The following is a 23964-nucleotide window of genomic DNA, read 5'->3' as shown; positions in this document are numbered from 1 at the left end:
ATATCACATGTTTATTTTTATATGCAAAGTGATCTTTAACAGATATATTTTGCATACTGAATTTTGTTTCACAAGTGTTAGAATTGAAAGTTGCAGATTTATTTGAAGTTGATAAAGCAGGTGATACCCCCACTTCCCTTTTTAAGAGACACTAACTTCATTTGAACATGCGTGACAGAGCGGTGTCACTGTCACGTCTTAGGTCTATCTCAGTTTTCGGTTTTGCCTCCTCGTTATTTCGTTTTGATGGACTTCAAGCTAAATGCAAATCCAGTGAAACGCTTGTATTTGGGATGAATCGCCCCCTTTTCCTCTTTGTTGCAGCAGCGCCCTCTTGTGACTAAATGCTGTAATACATCTTACAGACAAGGATTTGTTCACTAGAAATATTTGTTGGGATCAGCAGTCGGTGGTCGGTATACATTTTGGTCACAGAAACACAGATGAATACTTTGACATTATTGGCAGCTGAATTAAATTTAGACCGTTTTAGAGTCTTGCTGTTGTGTGCTTTGGCTCACTGTCACATTTGATATGTAATAACTTCAATGTGTACTCAGTATTTTGCTTTTTATATTAATTCCCATAAAGACTTGAATGTTGGGTATTTCTCTTCCTTTCTTTTAATCTAAAAAAACTGCAGTATGGCTACTGCACAAGTGTGCCTTGTAACAAACCACCAAAATGACTAAAAGTAGCCACAAGGTAACATAAAGAAAGGGAATTTACCTCTGAAATTGAGAAACAATCCCTCCTGCACTTTTGTGTGTGTTGCCATCATGACCTTGAAGTAATTAGTCCATAATGACAAACACATGCATCTCTCTATAAACGTTTGGAGTTCAGAATATGTTTATGGGTCTTAAAAGCCTGTTTCATCAGGTTGCTTCCAGCCTAATTTACTCATATGGTGGTGTAAGGTGGTGCTGCTTTTTCTATGCTTCTAGGCCAAACGGGAGTCTAAATACACAGTCTCATATTCTTTTAGAGGCTAAATGTGACTGGACAAAACAACAATCATAATTTAGTTTTCATTTTTAATAGCTCATCTGGACATCACCAGAGAATGGGATTGATTGCCTTTGTCACAGATGTATCTTCAGTTGTTTTTGTGTTTGCGGGTCTCCCTATCTCACTTTAATTTTGTCATCAGCAGGTGAAATGAAGATCAGTCAGACTGATGATGATTGAATCTCGGTATTACAGAACTTTTTACTTTTAAAGTGCAAAAAAACTTTAAACTTTAAAAGTATGTTTTGGGTCACTATTCATAAGGGAGAGTCAACTATTTATTTTTTCTCCATTTGGTTGAATAAGAAGAGACAGTATATCCCCAGCAGTTCAGAATTCCTGGACTCCTGTCTCCTTTAATTTTCTTCTTCTTTTCAGCTCTCCCCTTTAGGAGTCGCCACATCTGCCTTCATCTCACCCCTGCTTAGTATGCAAGAAAAAGCATTTCAAAATATAATGCCCTGTCACCTTTACCAAGCTATCTCTTTCCAATTAACTATTGTCTGCTTACCCACCAGGAACGTTACAGACACGGCTACAAAACCAGGCAATAGCTTGCCATGTTTGGGTGGGCAAATAAAACAAAGACCAGAGCTGAGATAAGCAGAGCAGTAACTTCATATTTTTAGAGATAATTCAGGGGCTATTGTTGTGATTTGGCACTATTTAATAAAACTGAAGTGAATTACACACCCTTACCTCAGAGGTACTCTAAATTGATTGACAATTGATTGAACCAACTTTGATCAGCTGTTCCGGAACAGAAAGCTCAGAGTTGAAAGATTAGACAGCTCTTTCCATCTTCTTTTGTAACTGAAAAAAGGAAAGGAGACGGATCCCCTTTACAGTGATGACCCAAAATATCAGTAAAAGATTTATTGTTGTGGAAATAAAGCCTCCGCTGTTGGGATGTTCATGTTTTTTTCATGTATTGCATTGTGTTTGTTTTTAAAAAATAATTATATAAGTTAGTCAGGCAACAAATCTAAATATGAATCAAGAGAAACAAAAATGTACAGGGAGATACCTTCATTAATGAATCAGACTGAGACAAATCTGATTTATGTCAACATTTCTTCCATTTCGTTCTTCATGAATTGTCATTCCAAGTACACAAAAATGGTTTTATCACAGACACGTTTAAAATGAATTTACTTCTTGAGATCGTCCGTTGTTGTATCAACCTCCAAGTCATCCACAGTTAGGATTACATCAGTACCAACAAGTGTGAGTTATGCTGTGTCATTGTGTTTTAACTTCAGCCTCCTGTGGTAATAACATAATGTACAGAAACCTCCAGCACAGAAAGCAATAAGTATTCTATATGGCTAACATGTGATCATTTATTCTGCAGATAGCAGCTTATTTTTTCAAACAATAATTAAACTGCAGGGATTTTTTTTCTGAACTAAAGAGATAAATCAATCGCTGGATTTTGCTTGATATGGGAACCAAATATACGTTTCTCTTGTTAGATGAGCACTCGCTTATGTGTGTTCAGTTAAGGTGCAAACTTTTTTTTAAATATACACAGTTTTCCTTCACCGTGTGTCACCATGAGCAAGAGGAGCGCCTGGGATGTCTTTGCTTCTTGTGGAGTCACAGAAAGGAAGAAAAATTGACAGATAACAGAAATATACAGTGAAAAGAGAAACTAACATTAATGTTAACATAACTGTGAGGAGGGAGGGGGGGGTCCTTTTCCATCGGTAGGAGAGCATCTAAAGAAAAAAAAAAAAAAGAAAAGAAAAAAAAAGGCAGTGGTAGCCAAGGAGTACAAACCCAAGATTAGCATTTAAAAGTTTACAATAGGACTTCCGGTTTAGGTGAGCATGGAGTATGTCGCATTGAGCGCAGCTCTTGCAGAGTCTAGCTATTATCTAGTATTTCTAAACGTTTACAAGCCAATAAAATACTAAAACTAAACCGAAGGTATTAGTCCCACTTATACAACACATGCCGCAGTCTTGAAACCACCATTACAGAAATCACGTTTCACCAGTTGTGTCTCACTGGGAAAGAGCCTCCTTACTTGGTCCACCTCCTTCATCATATCCAGCAACACTTCCAGGGCAGAGCCCCTTTGCATCCAACTTCACGCTTGTGCACTTCTGCACATGACTGCCACCACCTCCCACCATCTATGCACGAGCAGGTGTGGACAATTTCTTTGATTAAGATGCGGGTAGGAAGTAAAAACCTTTCACAATAAAAGCATGCAAAATCTATAGAAACGTGGATAAAACCAAAACAATAAGCACACAGAATAAAGACATTAAAACTATTCATACCCTGTAACACAACCCCTGGAATCAAATACCATCAAGAAGCATTTGTTCTGTCTCCACCTTGATCTTAAAACAAATGCAATGCCTGAACCATTTCTACATAATTTAGTGACTCATCGATATGTTTATTTGTAAATTTCTACATTTCTCAGCCCAAATTTGAAAACAACAACAACAAAGCAGAACTGCTGCATCATGGCATTTGACACTGAGGGAAAACTGCTCCATCTGCAGGGTTTGAAGTTCCTTTGATTTTAATATCCAGTCAGGTATTTACTATTGAATTTAATCTACAATCACAAAAGATTAAAAAAAAAAATCAGTGCATGTCATGATCATTGTCGCCCTCTAGTGGTTGATTAGATTTACTGTCAACAACTTCTGAGGAAAGTCCCATCAGATGTATCCCTGCCATATTTAGAGTTTAGAGTTTCCAGATAAGGTTGATATTTTTGGAAAGTGGGAAAATGTGGGCAACTGGTGAATGAAAAATATTTATGAAATAATTAAAACCAGACTCCTGTATTTGCAAATATATACTGACATTAATTTTTTAAAGTCAAATGCAGGCTACCGCCAACTAACTAACTAACCAACTAACCAACTAACCAACCAACCAACTAACTAACTACTGGATTAAACTTACTTTAACCATACTCAAACCTACATTATAATATTTTGTTCTTATAAACATAAATGAAAAATGCTGACTGTATCTCCATAGTACCATAGCAGTTGGTGTTATTATTATATATAATAATATCAATCCAATCCAATATACAGAATGACAAGTGACCTATAGGTCACTTGTCATTCTTGAGAAACTATTTAAATATCTCAATGTACACAGTGCGATATATCCCCACTTCCTCTGCAAAAAGAAACAGGCAGAATACCAGCTATATAATGTATTTCCCTTCAAAATAAAATCAAAGCGCTCTGTAAGGAGGTCCAAAATTGGTGATTCAAGAAATTCAGATGCACAATGAGATTGTAGAAGATCTGAATGCTTATATGGTAAATTACATGTGACTGAAAGCAGAGAGAAAGTCTCTTATCAACTAAAATACCACTGCAGATGAAGCTTGAGGTGCCGAAGTCAAAGTTCTCAAAAGAGGAAACATTGGAGAAGAGGAAGAATGAAGTTAAAGGAGAAAAGAAGGGCTTCTTTTTCTCCTTTAACTTCATTCTTCTTCAGCATGTCAAATCTGGCTCTGCCAGCTGAAGTTACAGAGCTCCGTAAAAAACTCAAAGGGATACCCTTTTTAACCTGATATATTGAAAAGGAGAACATCAGTTGACAAAAGTAACGTAAGGAACTTAAAATGACAAATAAAATAGAAAAGGCTGTGGAGCAGAAGTGTGCAGAAATGAAGGAAGGACAAAATACCCTTAAAAATAATTCAATGATCTGACAAACTCTTAGGGAAACAACTCGAGTTACTAATGAAAGAATCCATTTAGATCTTTGATTTTCTATTTTGGCAACAGAGTAATGTTTTGTGGTGGAAGTGCATCAGCAATGGCTGTGAGTTTCAGTGCAGCAGTGTGTAGTCAATTAGCATCAATCACATATCCCAAACATTCCACAGATGACTGGAAAAACATTTCCCTTCATGGACACTCAAGACATATTCTTTCTTTGTAGGTTCTATCCAAGTTGTGCGGGTGCTGGTCCTCAACTGCTCCAGTGTGCAGAATATTATTGAGATAACTCTACACTGTTAATAACTCACTCAGGATTTGATCCATTGTTCACTGGAACAGTGCTGACAGAGCTCAGCAGAACTGCTACAAGGCAGTGTCTAAAAAAAGCCCTTTATGTGTGATACTAGTCAGCATTTCACACGACTGCTCTTCTACATGGATCTATAAGTAAGCTTGACAGAGAAAAATTTTGAATTCTGAATTTCAGTCCTCCATTCATTCAAGCAAACAAATCATCAATCTGGGGGTACTGCCCTGCTGCCAACACTGTAGTTAGTGTTACTAAAGAGTCTCCACAGATTCAGACTCCACGGTCCTTTTTTAGTGCTGGAACAATGGGTGTGTCCCATGGCAAACCAAAATAGCATCCTTAATAGTGGTGTCCCAGTTGCTTTCAAAGGGGCCTACTCTTCCAGCAAGATGGTCCTCTACCTCACTAAGACTGAAAACTAAACAAAAACAAAAGATTACCTTTAATGCATAAAAAAAAAAAAAAAATCAGGCAATTCAGTAAGCTAAAATACAGAGCACCTAGTCTTATGCTGCAACCTTGGGATGATTGTAACCCTCTAAACAGCCCAGATGGGGTCCAAAAACATAATAACACTACGTCTGTGAAGGTTCTCAGTCATCCAGGTCATCATAGTCAAATGAGCTTGCAAAGAAAAGCGTCAGGACTTCTTTAAGTTGCTTGAAGACATTTCACCTCTCATCCGAGAAGCTTCTTCAGTTCTAAGGTCAAATGGTGGGGAGTCCCAGATTTAAACCTAGTGGGAGTATCCACCCTCAGAGGGACAAAAGGACCCCCCGATGATCCTCTAATCGCCTGAGCCAAGGTGTGAAACTGGGTGTGGGTCCCAATCAGCCAGGGTTTCAGGTGAGCTCATTGTGAAACCTGGCCCCACCTTTGACATAATAACACTACCCTAATAGTTTGATTTTGTTATCACTCTGCCTATTGTCATGTTTTAATGTTTAGAGAGGTCACACTGTTTATGGTAAAAAAAACACCCATGTGTGTAATAATGCTGCCATAATCACTCCTGCAGTTATATACCTTGAATTTAAATGGATAAAAAAAGGAAAAAAACGGATATTTTGACATTAGAAAGTACCTCAAAAGTTTCAGATAACTATAATCTGACCGCTTTGGTAGCACCCACAGCTAAAACTAACCTAAACCAGTGCATGTACCTGTTTGTAATGTACCTGCAAACACCCAACAAAACATTATACAAACCACGTTATTTACGTGTTATCTTAGTTAAACGTTGGCGACATCTGGTGGTTTGTATGTGGAAGTGCTTCTTTGGAATGGGCCCGTCCCATTTATTACGTCACCAAACGTCACCAGGAAGTCCTCCGGACTCAAAGCGACATCATGGCAGAGTACACAGACCCACGTGAGTGAGAAATAACTGTATTAATCAAACACACATACTCTTCTTTGAGCTAGCTCATTTGTGTTATTGACTTTGGTGAAGAATAGTGTTTCTAGTTTCGTCACACAGCTGCTTTTACATCTGCGTTTACACTCATGAGATTTAACTTTGGCAGACGTCGATGGAGCTGCTGAGGATATGCCTGAGCTCTCAGACGGTGATGATGATGATGACGTTGATGATGAAGAGCAGTGGCAGTGGATGGAGGAGGACAGTCAGCCGGTTACCTGTTTGTTCTGTGACAGGTGAGATCACCCTGCTCTGGACCTGTCTGTCACTGCTTTTCTTAGAATGATTGGCGACACGTTTACACGCATTTTGAGTTTCTCAGATCTGAAGATGCTTTACCTAAAAGAGATCGTGTAACAAAACATACAGATATAACTTTCACACACTAAGTGGCCCTAAACTTTCAATTCATGTGTAATAATTGTACTTTTGTGTCAGTGCAAATAACTCATGGTCAGAATAAAGACAAGTTCCTTTGACATTATGCAAACCTCACCAAGCTTCACCATCAAAAGAGCTGTTTTTGAGTACTACCTCAGCTGTGCAACATATGATGTCCTTCCATCACCTGAAATCTTAAACCTTTGAGTAGGGGAGGGTGCAGCCTGTCAGCTATGTTCAGCTTCAGTCAGTCTTAAGCACATACTCGTTACTTGTAGTACCAGTGTAACGCGTGGCAGATACACCTGGAGACACAACCAGGTACTCAAGTTCCCAGCACCTGCACTAGCAGACAAAAGAAGAACCACTAACATATTGCTGCATATCTCCAAGGCTACCCTACTACATTGTAGAGGTGGAAATCACAAGATGCCCCATAATACAATAGTATTGTTTTTTTTAAGTATTTAAGATTTATCACCCTTTTCTAATGCAAAATTATGGCCTCTGCTTTGTCCAATAAGATGACGTTATCTCACATACTGCAACTTTTTTTTGTTCAGTGCAAAACAAGATTGTCAAGCACATCAACACTGTCACTAAATCCTGCCATAAATTGTGCCATAAGATACTCAGTCGACAATTGAATAGGGTCAAGTTGGCAACTACATGCAGTCTGTTTCTGACAATACATCAATTAACTGTGATAAATCAACGGAAGTCGTATATCTGTTGTCGTATGCATAGACAGAAATTCACATTTAACAGAAATTTGCATTTAATAATTATGTTTGCGCTCAGCAGCCTTCCTGTTCTGTAGGAATATGACCAGCTGAGTTGTGTTGTGTCCCCTCGAGTTGTGCTCATTGACCAAGACTCATTCAGATGGAAACATATTGGCAATCTGTCTGCATTTGTAAATTACACAGCAATTATTTGACAACACTCGACAATCTCTCTGAGAGTGACTACAGTCAGTCTGAGTCAGACCATAACTATTTGCAGAAAGGTTGCCTCCTAGCAGACGAGATGAGCCCCTTTGTTCTTATTATTCCCAGTATTTAATTTAATTTAATACAGTAATGATATTTGGTGTCTATGTATTGATATAGTATTGACACGACAAATATCGTAATATTATGCTGATTGTTGTAAAAGTAATGTATGTACTGGTTCCAGCTTTTAAGGTAGTTATTGACGCAAATCTCCACCCCGTGTCTTCTGTGTTTTTTGCTTTTTCAGTCAGGTTTGTTTGCTGTTATGTAAAATAACTGGATACCCAAGTTACTACTCTACTATGAAAGAAAAAAAACAATCAAAGATTCAGTTTTTGATTTTTATGGCTTATAACTAAACAAGTCTTCCTGTCTGTCTTATTTTTTTCAGGTTGCTAAGTTCTGTAAATGCCACCCTGCAGCACTGTACAGCTGAGCACCAGGTCAACATTGTAGATCTAATAAGAAATTACAGTAAGTAGATATTGATTTTTTTCCTGCATCACCAAAGGAGCAGATGGCTGTTCTGTTCTCATGAAATGTCTCAACTTTCTGTCCCTCATTAGATTTAGATGACTACGGATACATAAAAATGATCAACTTTATACGGTCAACAGTGAGTGCTGTTTTCAAACTGAATTGAACATCATGCTGTGAAATATCAGGATGTGAATGTTTCTACTGTTTATGTGTGAAGAATGAATATCTAAAAAAAAAATTGAGAGTTTTCAGATTTATGAAAACATACATTTTTTGTGTGTATAGAAATGTAAAGCATCCAGTCTGAATGGGTTGCCAGATGCTCCTTTACCCTGGGAGAGCGAAGACTTCCTGCAGCCAGTCCTTCAGGATGACCCGCTGCTGCAAACAGGTACAGAAGCAGTTTTAAAACACAGATCTTAGTTTTTGATTTTTGAGTAGCTGCATTTTCTATCAACAGATCTCTGTTCTGTTAGCGCGGCTTTTATGCACAGGTCAGAGAACATGTCTGGCTGTTTCTGCTGTTTTGATATTCAGTTGAGTGGAGAATCGGCTGGTCACTGTTCATACCGCAACACCAGCAACGAAAATATAAAATATTTGTGATTATCATGATTGCATGATAGGGCATAAGGCTACTGGAAACTGCTGGAATAACCATTGCACATCAATAACATGCCATTTCCAGAAGGTTTGCTGTGTCTCCCAGCACAGTATCAACATATTCAGTTTCATCTGCTGGTTCTCATCTTTTAGGACTGCTTCTTCTGCATGATTAACAGTATTACACAGAAGACTGTGTAATGTCAGCTCTATTGCAAAGTCCTGACTTGCTTATGTTAATGCTTATTTTAATAGTTGCACTTATGCTCTATTTCTGCCTGTATCATCAATGCAAGAAAAACACATAAATACATAAAATGCACACTCTAAGCCAAAACAACAGCCATGTCCTGCATACTTCTTATTGTATGCCACAGGCTTGATCACTACGTGTTGTCGCTCATGTTTTCACTCAGTTGTCCTTAAAAGGAAAACTTTTTCCCCATTTAACATCCAAACATATCTATCTCTCTGTCTGTGTTTTTGTCAGACCCCGAGGAGCTCTGTGGCAGCGAGAGGTCATGCCTGGCATCTGGGGCCGATCCCCATAATGCACTTGTGCACAGGGCGCAGGCTGCGGAGGAGAGAGCCCGCTCTTCGGAGGAGGCACTGGCCAGAGCCATGGATGACCTGCACAAACTCAAGTCAGTGACTTTTCTGCAGTTTCATCTTCATTGATGTCAGGGTGATTGTGTTAGGTTTTAAATTGTGGCCTTTTATTTATTTATTTTTTAATACATTATTCAGAACTTGCAGTTTAGTCAGTGTAATACGTTGCATTTGCACTGCTCTCTGAGCTCCAGCAGGGGGACACAGTGAACGCAGTATTGCAGAAACATTAACTAGAGTACCTTGTGGAAGAAGTTTGGAGGAAGGGAAAATTCCACTGCAGCATGGAGGTTAAAGTGAGGAGGAAAGGTAGGTAGGGGAGCAATAAGGGAATATTGCAGAAAGGGTGAGCTGTGGGGGAGGAGGGGTTTGGAGGGGAGGGGGGGGGGATTTGGGTGAGAGGTAGAAAGATGAATGCTCCATCTCCTCCATTTACTGCTTCGTCCTGCATGAAGGCTGTGTGTGCGTTCTCCTTTCTGGTCGCTGCTCTTGTCCCTTGTGCTAATAAGAGAAGTTAAATGGCGATCTGTGCGATGTTCTTTCAGGGTGCTGGCTCAGGGGTTGGTGCTGAATGCGGAAACAAGCAGGTCTGGCACCCTGGGCGCTGTGGCGGAGCTCCGTGAGGACGAGGACGAGGCCTACTTCAGCTCCTATGGACATTACAGCATCCACGAAGAGATGCTGAAGGTCTGAGTTGTGTAAACACACACAGACACACACACACACACACACAGTGACCAGGCCTGCAGGTCTCTTTGCAGTCTTTGGAATAATTTCCCCTGGGCACAGAAATGAAGCTGGGTTCATTGGCGTGCATCTTGGCTAAAAGATTTTCATATAGCTTATAAATGAAAGCGATCATCTTCATGTATGAATTAATACTGAGGACGACACAAGCACTCCAAAGTGACAAATCAGCAGTACGTGCTGATCTCTTATGTGAAGCAGCGCTCATGCCTCTGCATAGCGGAGCTTTAAGTGTGCAAATTAATTTTTACACTCCTGAAGTGCTGAAACCTGAAAGCAAGCTCTGTGTGTGTGTGTGTGTGTGTGTGTGTGAGAGAGAGTTCTCCCTCTCCTCAAGTCCTGTTCTACTTACCGCAGTGCTTACATATCCTTTTGGCTGTCCTGATTGGTGCTAAGCACGGTTAAGTTTTGCGTCATGTTTTTGCGTCAAGCTTTAAAGTCCATCAAAGCGTCAGGAGGGGCCAGGAGCACGTGATGGGGGGCTTTGCAGTAGAATGTTTCACAGGTTGGCATGAATTGAATTACCTATGACGCAGTCTGTGTGTGTGTGTGTGTGTGTGTGTGTGTGTGTGTGTGTGTGAGTGTGTAAGAGAGACAGAGAGTGAGAGATGTCATGTAAAAGAGAATGACATGTTTCATGAGTGTCAGGGTTTAATTTTTAAAACAACTTTTAATTGGCCACAGACAACATTAGCCTGGATTGCTTTTCAAAAAAGCTGAATGATTAAAATCTTCAGTATTTCTTGATCATTTTAGTTTTTCATTTAATTTTGGTTTTGAAAGGGCATTATCTTAAATCTATCTTAAATATCTTAAAGTAATCAGGCATGAAATGCTAACTTTGTTGTGTTGATTGGGATATTTTTAGCCCTTCTCCATTATTACCTACTTGGCTTGGCTCAACTTAACTCGCTTTTTAGAGTTATTCATTAGGTTTGATTGGCCGGTCCGTGATGTCATTCGGCAAGTCACCAGAGCCACTTCTTCACCAAATTAATAAAATATATTTTTGAAACCTGGTAATGAGGGAAATGGCTGCACAAAAGCCAGTTTTGTAGTATTGTTTTCATGATAAACGGGGAGCATGGGAGCTAGTTGTACAACTTAATTAGATCTGATTGGATCTCATCTCTCCAGAACATTTTCATCAAATGTACTGATTCAAGTGTCAGTACATTTCATCATAGTTTTCATCCTTATGCATTAGTTGTTATTTAATTATTGTCTTGTTTTCTTCAGGAGACAAAATCAGAGTTACTATTACCGATATACCCTTCCGATTTTTCCTGTTTCCATTAGCAAAAATGGAAACAGGAAAAATCGGAAGTGTATATCGGTACTTGGGGACCGCTTAACTTCTGCCAAACTCCATGAACTGAAGGTTCTAAAATCTGTTTCTTGTAATCTTTCAAAGTCAAAAGTCCAGATTCATATCTGTTCTAACATGTATTAAGCCGTGTTACTGTATTTCGTTTATAGCTTTTCCCTCAGAGCGAAGGTGCTTGGATTTGTGGGCAGATATGATTGGCAGATTAATCAGCGAGTCCTGACCTGACCTCCAGTGTCCTTCCAGTTGTTATTATCCCAGCGTTTTGCTCATAAATGTTCAGGAAACCAACACAGACTGTTGTAACCTGCTGTTATATACCCCTATATGGAAAAAGCTTTACTTGCCTGGATTTACTTATTTTTTAAGTTTGTAGACAACCTTGAATTCAAAGCTTTGTTACAACATAAACATGACTGTAGATTACAAGCAATCCTTTCTTTAATTCAAGAGCAGCTTGTATATTCTATCCACAGGATAAAGTACGCACGGAGAGTTACCGAGACTTCATGTACAGCAACCCTGAAGTGTTCAGAGATAAGGTGAGTCATCCAAGCAAATGAAATTGCGTGTGTACACATTAATGTGTGTTTACATGTATGAGTTAGCCAGTTTAATGTTCACTCAAGCCTGTAAACAGGAATGTGCATTTTCCAGAAAAAGACATTAATAATGCGCCGCGGTGTCCGATTTAAAACACATCATGACTTTATTAGCATGTCTAAATATGGACTGCACAGTCCTGATAACAGACACATGCAATCCACCACCAACCCCATAGCACAAACCCTTCCAACTAACCGCCCCACCCCCCCCACCCTATCCGTCTCTTTTCCATTGCTTTTAGCTGTGGGAAGCAGTGGCCTGTATCATGACCATCCATTATATGGGTCGCTGCTGGTTAGTGCTGTGATGAGGCGGTAGAGGGGGGAGGAAGGATGTGTTGATGGGAACGTCCATTATCCCTGTCAGGCTGAAGCAGTCGGCAGAGAGTTGAAGCGTCTCCTTCTTCAGTAACCGGTAACAGAACCAAGCAGGATATTTTTGTTGCAGATCAAGCGAGGAGTTGCGTTCTGTTGTGTTAGCGCCATGTTGGCGACCCTCTGTGAACCCATAAAGACAGCAGGATTGTAACCAGGGAGTTTCCTTAAATAGAGACACAGAGTCACACAGTGTTATACATTTGGGGCATGTAGTCGCTGCGTCCATGTCTCAGTCATTTAACTCAGTTGGTGATGAACAAGAACAAATTAAGTGAAAGCAATGGGAACCTGAAATAGAGGTGATTAAAAAATGCAAAGAGCGAAAAAGCTGAGAGAAAATAAGGGTTTAAACAGCAGTTTGAGCAAGTTCTTTAGAACATGCTTAACATGAATTCATTAAGTAATCCAGATGTTGATGCGGTCTTTGAAGTTGAAACAGCAAGACATCAGCGAAAGAAAAAACCCAACTTTTGTTTCTTTGTTTCTTTTTTTAATAATCGTTTGATTATTAGTAGCCATGTAATGTAATATCAGTTCCTATCTGATTATAGTTTGCCAATAGAAGAGCCTGTGTGACATCACTGTCAAATGTGGTTAAAGTGAGCTCACTTCTGACCACACTGGCCAAAACTGGTGGGTAGGTGTCCTAAAATTCCCTGAAAAGTCTTCAGTTGATCCAAAATGATGCAGTGAGAGTACTGACAGGGACTAGAGAGAGAGAGAGAGCATATTTTGCCCAGGTGAGCATATTACTGCCTTCTCATTATTAGCTCCATGTTAAAAATCCTTCTCCTCACATACAAGGTCTTGAATAATCAGGCCCCATCATATTTTAAAGACCTCATAGTTCCATTTCACCACAATAGAGCATGTTGGTCTCAGAGTGCTGGTTTACTTGTTGTAACGTGGGTATTAAAAAGTAGAATGTGAGGCAGATGCTTCAGCTTTCAGGTCCCTCTTCTGTGAAAGCAGCTGCCAGTTTGAATTCAGGAGACAGACACCTTCTCTACTTTTAAGATTAGGCTTCAAACGTTCCTTTTTGATATAACATTTAGTTCGTTACACTGCTATAGGCCGAGGCTGCTCAGAGTTCTCATGATGCAATGTTTCTTTTCACACTTTAATCATTAGTTATTATTCATCTCTGGCTCTCTTCCACTGCCTGTCTTTTGTCCTGGTCTCCTCCCCTCACCTTCTACTGGTCACAGCAGATGGCCGTCTCCCTGAGCCTGATTCTGCTGGATGTTTCTTCCTGTTAAAAAGTAGTTTCTCCTTCCCTCTGTTGCCAGGTGTTTGCTCATAGGGGGTTGGTTGATTGCTGGGGTTTTCTCTGTATCATTTTAGGGTCTTTACCGTATAATAAAAAGCATCTTGAGATGACTGTTGTTGCTGTTTGGCTCTATATGAACAAAATTGAATTGAAAATTTGATGAGGTTAAATGTTAAAACTGAAAATTTCAATAAGTGAGTGTAAAGTCTTTTGTTAAGTTATTACAGAGCCATAGACTGGACGTGGTTGACTTATCTGTTCCCTGGAAGTGTAGAAAAACATTCTCAGAAATGTGCAAGTGGCATTGCCAGCAAAATATGGCAGCTGTCATTTTAGCAGTTATTTGGGTTGTCAAAGAAAATCCAAATAAGAATCATGTCTTTATTTCCTCCAGTTATATTTGATTTTTTCTTTTGTAATAACTTGCATAGGCTAGAATCTTTTATCCTTAAAGCTGTAACGTGATCGCGTTTCCCTTCGTGATCTCTGTTGTTATTGTGTTGGATGACCTTTTGGGGTCAGCAGCGCATGGACATGACAAGAATTATGAAGAAATCAATCGTAAACACTGTTAAATGCTCCTGTTTAAGTGTTTGTTTTTGAACCCCTTGACTGTGAAGAGCTTTCCATGTTTGTGGGTAATTTCTCATTTTGACTCCATCGCATCCTTTAGGTGGTGCTTGATGTGGGCTGTGGCACTGGCATATTATCAATGTTTGCTGCACAAGCTGGGGCCAAAAAGGTTATAGCGGTGGATCAGTCCGAAATCATCTACCAGGCCATGGACATAGTCAGGTGAGACTCTTCCTGTGCACTCTGTTTCTGTTCAGCTCCACCAAAACACATGAGCTGTCAGCAGAATTTCCTTTGCGGTGCTCACAGCAATGAAAAATTACATTTTTTACAACTTAAGTGCAAATAGTCAGTCAGTACTAATCAGATTTGGTACAAGCCCCTGTGAGTCGTGTGACCCTCACCTCATATCGGCCCCTGTGGAGCCAAGAGAGTACGCAGATCTTCTTCCCTTTGTGTGCAGCAGAAGATGGTGAGAGTGGAGGTTTGTGTGACCTCCAGCTACCTTTTATTTGTTTCAGCTGGTTGACTTCAATAGAGCTGCTGTCAGCTGCCTGGCCATAATGTACATAATTTACACCTGTGATCTGACTCGTTCACTCCTCTCCTCTGCAGTATCTCCAGTCTGAAGTCTAGAGTCACCCCCAACACTGCCCCAACACACAGAGATACACAGATGAACATGCAGATGAACCCCCTGTTGATTCCCTTTTAATAAAGTCCTCGGTCCAATTTCATGTGCCGCGTGTTTCCTGTATTTCTGCAGCTGATACTCCACAGTGGAGTCCATTTACCTCAACAACAGCTTCTGCTCTCCTTCCGTCTACCTGCAGCCACTATCATACCCCTGCCTCCTAAATGGTTTTTTGAGTTGGGGGCCATTATGACAGCTATTATTTCCGTTATGTAAGACAGTGCAGTATAAGCAAAACAACAGGGTTTTCTAAGGGAAGAGGACGTTTTAATTTTACAGCCCACTGAATAGCTGTTGGAGTGTGTGTTGGCATGCAGGCTGCATTGCAGGTTTGCCAGCGGTGAGGATTCAACTAAAGAAAGATGTTGTACATCCTCCAGCACTCCACCCTTTTTTTTTCTTCTTTTAAAAAAAAAAAAAAGCATACATCCACACATGTGCACACACACGTAAATACAGCAATGCATACAAAAATCCACCCATGGCTTCTTTGGGTTGTGATTTTATTTCTGTGTGCGTGTGTGTGTGTATATGCACATAGAGCTGGCCCCCGTGTGTGTCCGTCACTTCCTCCTGATGTTAATATCGGGATTGTAATTAAAGTGGCTCCTGTTGGTTGGGCAGGAGCATCCATCTCCTGTTTCCACTCCATCGCCAAAGTTTAAATGAAAAGCTCTACGTGACTTCCTCCCTTCACAGTCACGTCCTTAATAGATACTGTCTAAATACTTTTAAAAAATGGATGGAATTGATGGATTAGCTGATAAGACGTAATTTATTCTGACAATAAAGTGTAAAAATGTGAGACGCTGTTTTTTCTGAGTGAGCAAAGTTAATGGCGGCATGAACTGAAGGCATGGATGATTTTTTAGCAAGTATTTGCCTGTGGTTTGCCCAGAAATGCAGCATTAACGAAAGTAAATCGGGGTGTTTTAGCCACGTTTGGTCTGTGCTATTCTTTAAAAAAATTACTAGGTTCACTGTCATGTAAAGCCTCTCTTTTTCCTTTTCCTCACTTCCTCTTTCTCTCCAACACACGCACACACACACGCACACACATACACCTACAAAGCTGCGCAGACACGACTCTCTCCCCAGAGTCCTGACATTGTCCTCTAAATTACCCCAATAATGAGATTACAGTGTTTCCTTCTTGTGAAAGGGTGGTGGTGGGCGGGTGGGGTGTAGGGTGTAGGTGGGGGCCATTGCATTCTGGAAGAAGGTGATAGCAGCAGTAGAAGAGCAGCTGAGAGGGGAGAGACAGTTCAAGATAAGGATCGCTGCTACAGAAATGCACTCTGGGCCGCTGTGAGTAATTGTTCTGTCCTCTGTAACATTAGCTGTCATGATAATGGAATATTCACAGAGATTGATGCCCAAACTGGCTGGTCTGAAAGGAAGGATCATTTAAACAGCCAGCACTGATCTCACAGTGCTTACCTGAACCTGACACATCGCCGGTCCACAGGCTGGAAATACACAGAACAGCGAATATGCCCCTGCACAAACCACGACAAGTTTTGATGTTACTCAAAAAAGGGGAAATAGTCGACCATAGTTTTATTAACTTTAGCTGGTGCTGTTTGTTTTGCATCTGTGATTATGTAAGGGGTCACTGGGGTCTAAGCAAGAATGGTAAAAGAGCGATAAATCTTCCAGATTTATAGCTAATATATGGAATGTGCCTCCACCTGGTCCAGAAGCTTGTATAATAGTAACAGTTAAATATTTGTGGTGTCTTCAGCTGTCTGAACCTACAGGGGACTATAATCTATGGCTTAGGGCACTTTTTATGTCTGCATTTTGGTTTATTTGATCCAGACCAGACCAGGGAGAACAGATTGTTCCAGTGGTCAAACTTTACACGTTGCAGTTTTCACCGGACTAGCGTGCTTTAACCTGCCATTAACTGCTCTGCAGAGCTATCACGGTACAGGAAAATGGAGTTGTAGTATGATGTTGCAGATCTTTGTAATGCGGTTTGTGGTCTCTGTTTCAGAATGGTTACAAACCTAATCAAAGTTAACTTGAAGTGACAGTGGGAGTGCTGTGTAATATTAAAATGTGACTCCTCGGGTTTAATACCATAAAATAAAATATTATAGACAGAATTATTCTTATTTTTTATTTAATTTAAAAATACTAGGAATAACCTTTGCCTTGGTTTTTAGATGCCACGTTGAAGAAGTGCTCACTGACAAACACGTAACAGTTGACTTATTTATTTATTTATTGCCAGTTATATTGGTGCAGCAGTAGGAAATATTCTGTCAGCATCAGCAGAAACTTAAAATTTAGATCCGAGGTTTTTCATGCTGTGCAAGGAATTTTTCTTCCCTCAAAATCCCTTTTCCCCTTAATTTCATGAAGATTTAATCTTTAAGACCATTAATTTCGGGGTGTTGGGTGTTGTTAGGGTTTCAGAATTCTGTGGAAAATGTTTAATTTGTTTAATGTAGGTTGATATAAAATTAATATTAGACATATGTCTGTATTTTCTACAGGTCCAACCAGCTGGAGGATAAAATTACACTGATCAAAGGTCGCATAGAAGATATCAAGCTCCCTGTAGAGAAGGTTGACATCATCATCTCAGAATGGATGGTCAGTACATATTTACACATAAATCCACAAGTGACAGTTTGTAACTAGCTGATCTTCATATTCAGTTTCCTGAGGTCTTGACAAAATGCACTAGTTTAATGGAGACTGCCTCTCTGTCTAAGCTCTTGCAGTATGTATTGGCATTTACTTAGCTACACTAGCAAACCAGACAACAATTGCAGGGAGCACTGTACTGGGTCTATTTCACTTTGGGGGTGCTGTCTACCTGGTTTTTGATCTACTCTTAAATCAATAGTTGACAATAATCGTACCTTACATAAATAAGTACATGTAAGCTGTATAACTTGCTGCAGCATGTTGGATCAACTGAAGCCTTTTCAGGCAGTTTTTAGGATAATCGGATAATAATGGATTACAATAGACCAGAAATGTGTGAACTAGTTTTTCAACATCACTCTGAGACAGGGCGATATTGCACAAATGCAAGAAAGCAGTCGTATTTATTTGTTAAATTATAAATATTCTACATACAGTGGGGCAAAAAAGTATTTAGTCAGCCACCGATTGTGCAAGTTCCCCCACCTAAAATGATGACAGAGGTCAGTAATTTGCACCAGAGGTACACTTCAACTGTGAGAGACAGAATGTGAAAAAAAAATCCATGAATCCACATGGTAGGATTTGTAAAGAATTTATTTGTAAATCAGGGTGGAAAATAAGTATTTGGTCAATAACAAAAATACAACCTAATACTTTGCCAACAAAGGTTATGTTACAATAACAGAGGTCAAACGTTTACTATAGGTCTTTACCAGGTTTGCACACACAGTAGCTGGTATTTTGGCCCATTCCTCCATGCAGATCTTCTCGAGAACAGTGATGTTTTGGGGCTGTCGCCGAGCAACACGGACTTTCAACTCCCGCCACAGATTTTCTATGGGGTTGAGGTCTGGAGACTGGCTAGGCCACTCCAGGACTTTCAAATGCTTCTTACGGAGCCACTCCTTTGTTGCCCGGGCGGTGTGTTTTGGATCATTGTCATGTTGGACGACCCAGCCTTGTTTCATCTTCAAAGTTCTCACTGATGGAAGGAGGTTTTGGCTCAAAATCTCACGATACATGGCCCCATTCATTCTGTCCTTAACACGGATCAGTCGTCCTGTCCCCTTGGCAGGAAAACAGCCCCATAGCATGATGTTTCCACCCCCATGCTTCACAGTAGGTATGGTGTTCTTGGGATGCAACTCAGTATTCTTCTTCCTCCAAACACGACGAGTTGAGTTTATACCAAAAAGTTCTACTTTGGTTTCATCTGACCACATGACATTCTTCCAATCCTCTGCTGTATCATCCATGTGCTCTCTGGCAAACTTCAGACGGGTCTGGACATGCACTGGCTTCAGCAGCGGAACACGTCTGGCACTGCGGGATTTGATTCCCTGCCGTTGTAGTGTGTTACTGATGGTGACCTTTGTTACTTTGGTCCCAGCTCTCTGCAGGTCATTCACCAGGTCCCCCTGTGTGGTTCTGGGATCTTTGCTCACCGTTCTCATGATCATTTTGACCCCACGGGATGAGATCTTGCGTGGAGCCCCAGATCGAGGGAGATTATCAGTGGTCTTGTATGTCTTCCATTTTCTGATGATTGCTCCCACAGTTGATTTTTTCACACCAAGCTGCTTGCCTATTGTAGATTCACTCTTCCCAGTCTGGTGCAGGTCTACAATACTTTTCCTGGTGTCCTTCGAAAGCTCTTTGGTCTTGGCCATGGCGGAGTTTGGAGTCTGACTGTTTGAGGCTATGGACAGGTGTCTTTTATACAGATGATGAGTTCAAACAGGTGCCATTCATACAGGTAACGAGTGGGGGACAGAAAAGCTTCTTACAGAAGACGTTACAGGTCTGTGAGAGCCAGAGATTTTCCTTGTTTGAAGTGACCAAATACTTATTTTCCACCCTGATTTACGAATAAATTCTTTACAAATCCTACCATGTGAATTCATGGATTTTTTTTTTCACATTCTGTCTCTCACAGTTGAAGTGTACCTCTGGTGAAAATTACTGACCTCTGTCATCATTTTAAGTGGGGGAACTTGCACAATCGGTGGCTGACTAAATACTTTTTTGCCCCACTGTATATGAGCACTGAAAAGCAAATCCTGCTAAAAAGTGACTCCAAGATTTCTTACAGTGTTACTGGAGGCCAATGTGATGCCATCCAGAGGAATTATCTCCTTAGACACCATGTTTCTAAGATTTGTGGGTCCATCATAGGTCATAAACTCATTTTCCGCCCGAGAAATGGAACTCTTTTAACAGATCTCTTCTAAAAAAATACACTCATAATATGAGGTTAATTTTTGAGTGAGTGTTTACAGGCTAATAAGGATTCAGAATCCAAGGTGGCAGCAGGATGGATTTATGTTTTAAATACGGCTCGGGCAGCCTAAATTCGGCCATGAGCTTCTCTGAATATCTTACCTGGAGCTGGAGGAGCAGTCTTCCTTCGCTGTGATGGCCATTTATCAGACAGATTCTGCTCAGCGATACATGCGGGACAGCCAAAGTTGAATGCACTGCTGAAGTCATACCTAATTCATGAGCATCCCGTATCTGTCCCCCCTCCACTACCTCCTCCATCCACTGTGAAACCCCAGGGTCACAAGCAGGGGTCGCCACGCAGAGCCTTCCTATCCTCTAAAGGGGGAAATTGAAATTCGGTGGCTGACATGCCAGTGGACCGTTGAAGGATAGGGGGCGTAATCTCTGATGACACTGGCTCACAGACTGATAATAAATCTAAGAATTCTCCAGTCACTTCTCATCAGGGCAGCGATGGTAGACATTTCTCAGAGTGGCTTGGACTTGAGAAGCTGCCCTCCGATCTGCCTGTATAAAAAGGAAAAATGACAGTTGTCAAAGGAAGTAGGCTCTGTGGCTAGGGTAAACGGTCTTATATCCAGGTCGTGCCTTAATGTCTGAGAGAGTGTGTGGAGATGTGGTGGATGCATTTTTCATTTGAATTCTTTTATTCACCCACATCTTTAAAAAAAGAAAAAATAATGAAGCTGGCATTACGGTTGGAGGGTTTCACTGTAATACTGTACATGTAATATGCCTCAACAGTTAATCAAGTGAATTATATTGCACCAAGTTACAGGTTTTTATCATAGTTGCTATATTTTCATAGTTATTAATAATTTGAGAGAACACAGTGAATTAATAGTTCAGACCTTTCAAACTGAAGTAACTTGCTGATAGATTCAGATAGATGTGTGTCTTCATATCAGAGATGTTTATTTGATTGATTAATGGAGTGACCGCTCTTGTGCTGTCTGTGTAAATGCACACAATTCTCACTGTGATGAGGCTCGTGAGAGGCTCCTGCTGCTGTGTGACACTGCAGATGTAATAACAGCCAGAAGCAACAAACTGACTTCATCTGATATTTTATCAAATCACAGATTACAGTCATGTATTGTAGTCACATTGTAGACAGATGGCGTGAATTGTTAATCTGACATTGAATTCACCATTGAAAAGCCAGAGAGGGTTGTGTTTTGGGCACTGAGTGAAAAGGAGCTCAAGAACACAAAAAGGTTTCAAAGCTTTTTCAAAGCTTTTAGTGAGGTCATTTTGTGCAGCATGAGACTGAGACAGAACAATCACAACTTTAGTGAATCGAGTGACTCAAGAAGACAAATTAAGATGTTCTCTGTTAATGAGTTCAGACTTGTGTTATGTTTAAAGTCAGTTGTAAATGTTACTACTTTTGATGTGATAAGACTAAAGTCTCAACTTCTGTGGAAATGTGACCAGGCCACTTATTCAGGAATGAAGCCCACATCAGAATCTGTATGTGTTGGGCATTTTTTTGGTAATGCCCTGTTCTAGCAAGGTCTTAATGCTTACCACTGGTGTTGTCTGACCCAACTCAATACACACACATTAGTGCAGAATAGGCTCTCGGGGTATACTACAGAGAGTGCCCTAATTGGGTCAAAGCAAAGGCAGACATGCACAGGAGGGAATTTAGTAACTAAGAATAGATTAGCAACTAACATCTCTGTAGTGCAGAGAATCTGCAAGCTTTTTGTTCTTTCCTGTGGTGTGTTGTTTTTATTCAACAAAAGTTGAATAAAAAGATCAGAATTAAAAACAGAGTAGTAGCGTAGAGCAGCCACACCACAGTAAGTTTCTGTGGCACGCTCTAATTGTAATTTGTAGACTAAATAGGCTTAACTAGGCTAAATGCAAGCTTTGTAGATCAAGAGAACGTATTGTGGTTGATGTGGCAAAGGAACCATGTCATATTTGAATAACCTCAAAACATGTTTTTCCTAACCTGGATTTTGCGATGATGAATTTTACATTAAAAGAAAAGATTTGTCTATTTTTATCTATCTGAAGCATATTTAATGAAAGAGCTTCACTAAGCTAAGGTTAAAGTTCAAGTAATTATGGTTGAAGAGAGACAAAGTTATGTCCAGCTGTTAGAGTTTATCGAGCAGATAGTGGTTGCAGGGCTAATAGACGGAGATGGGTGATGAATGTGGAGTATCTGTAGTGGTGGTGGTGGTGAAGGGGGCAAATGAGTGCCTTGTCTACTGTGGCAGTGTTTGAGAGACTGCCTTCAGCAACACCACTGTCATTTCATAACTCAGAGCATTGATCGGTCGTGTTTGTCAGCACACCAAAAAACAAACAGTGCCGAGCAGATAAGAGACCAGTGAGCTGATGGGGGGGAGGACAGCTGAGTTTCTCTAAGGCTAAGTGAAGATTGTTAGTCAGAGATCAATCAAAGATGGTGATTGATAGTGTTTAATGGCACAGACATGCAGACTTGTAAGGAGACAGGAGAGTTGGCTTTAACAAACTTTTCTTGTATAATACTTGAATCTCGCTTAAAAAGTCTTAAAATACGTATTTAAATCTTCATATTAGTAATAAACCACAACAAGGATAATTTTGTTCTATGATCTGCATTTGTCTGCCTGTATATGCGACAGTGTGAAAGTCATGAACTCTCTTCTTCTGGTTATAAACATGTTTCATACAAGAACCTACCGTGATGGCTCTTACAGTCGCTGGTATATATGGTCTGTTAGAAGTGGTATGTAAAGGTCTCCTCTTTATATTAATAAATGAGGAACACATTCAAAATAGACTTTACAGTCTCTGACCGGGAGTGATTACTCGTTATGTGCAGGATACAAACAATAAGTGCATCTGCTTTCGTTAGATTGTGTTTTTCTGTGATTGAGACTTAAAAGATGACCACATTTTGGGAAATCAGTTGATTGCTATTAACTCTATTGAATAAATTCTACCAACTTTTTCCGGTCTAAACAATAATCAGGTCTGAGTCGCTGTGTGGGGGTAAAGTCAAATTAAAGGCAGTTCTTCCTCTTTAGCCTCATTATCAGTGCTGGCAGCCTCACCTGCCCAAGAAAAGGGTGGTAGTCATCAGTCATCCTGTCCTTTAGTCTGTCAGTCAGTCCCAGACACACACTTACACAAAAACGCAACAGAAACACACACAGACACTCACAGAAGGACTGAGATGCAGCAAAATTGTCACACGCACAAACAAGCAGACACACACAACAGTGTAAGTGGCACAGGTGTGTCCGCGCTCTAATGAGGATTTATTGGCCGCGCTTACTTCCACAAGACCTTCAAATACTTCAGGTGGTTTTCAGCCAGCTGTAAAAACTAAAAACTTCTGCTCCTTGTTATATAACAGGCCATTGGTGGTGTGGCGATGTCCACATGCTCATAGAAGTTACTGCTTGCTGCTGCAAAAACATACCAACTAGTTTTCTTTACTGTAAATTATGTCCTCAGTAGGGTCACGATAATAGAGTTTCAAACTCGATAACAATACCTGGGAAAGTGTGTGATGCTGTTTTAAGTTGTCTGATGTAATGCAAAAACAAGATTTACAAGATTTCTAAGATTGTTTCAGATACACAAACTGGTTTTGCTTATTTGTAGTTATTCCAACCTGAAATAATCTTAGAGTAATGTTAATGTTTTTTTCATTACATCTGACATTATAGATTATATTATAGTATATTATATAATAATAACAATATATTATATTATAGAATATTATATTAAAAAATACTGCTGACTTGATAAAGATTCTCTTCTCAGCAGCTGATAGCACCTTATAAAACTGAAGTTAAAAGTCTTGTATTATACATTAAAACACTAAACTTTAAAATATTTTGCAAACTTAATAAAACAGTTCTAGTTGGTTGTGTGAAACTCTTAC

The 23964-nt window shown here is 40.0% G+C and overlaps 1 protein-coding gene across 1 annotated transcript in view; it reads left to right on the top strand.

Annotated features, from left to right (window-relative positions):
* The first annotated feature begins 6374 nt into the window (after positions 1-6374).
* prmt3 (protein arginine methyltransferase 3) overlaps positions 6375-23964 on the top strand; it is a 60652-nt gene continuing 43062 nt past the window's right edge. The window contains exons 1-10 of the mRNA XM_085357746.1: positions 6375-6409; positions 6564-6693; positions 8225-8307; positions 8400-8449; positions 8599-8704; positions 9407-9560; positions 10071-10212; positions 12076-12141; positions 14526-14647; positions 17624-17723. Of these exons, the coding sequence (XP_085213872.1) occupies positions 6388-6409; positions 6564-6693; positions 8225-8307; positions 8400-8449; positions 8599-8704; positions 9407-9560; positions 10071-10212; positions 12076-12141; positions 14526-14647; positions 17624-17723 (975 nt within the window). The 5' untranslated portion in view covers positions 6375-6387. The remainder of the gene's footprint in view (positions 6410-6563; positions 6694-8224; positions 8308-8399; positions 8450-8598; positions 8705-9406; positions 9561-10070; positions 10213-12075; positions 12142-14525; positions 14648-17623; positions 17724-23964) is intronic.

The sequence above is a fragment of the Diplotaxodon limnothrissa genome, linkage group LG1 (assembly GCF_057381915.1).
Source record: "Diplotaxodon limnothrissa isolate DT_005_m linkage group LG1, D_limnothrissa_male_GT1.1, whole genome shotgun sequence".
NCBI classification, from domain to species: domain Eukaryota; kingdom Metazoa; phylum Chordata; class Actinopteri; order Cichliformes; family Cichlidae; genus Diplotaxodon; species Diplotaxodon limnothrissa.
The sequence above is the reverse complement of the archived record's forward strand: the minus strand, read 5'-3'. Positions and strand labels throughout refer to the sequence as shown.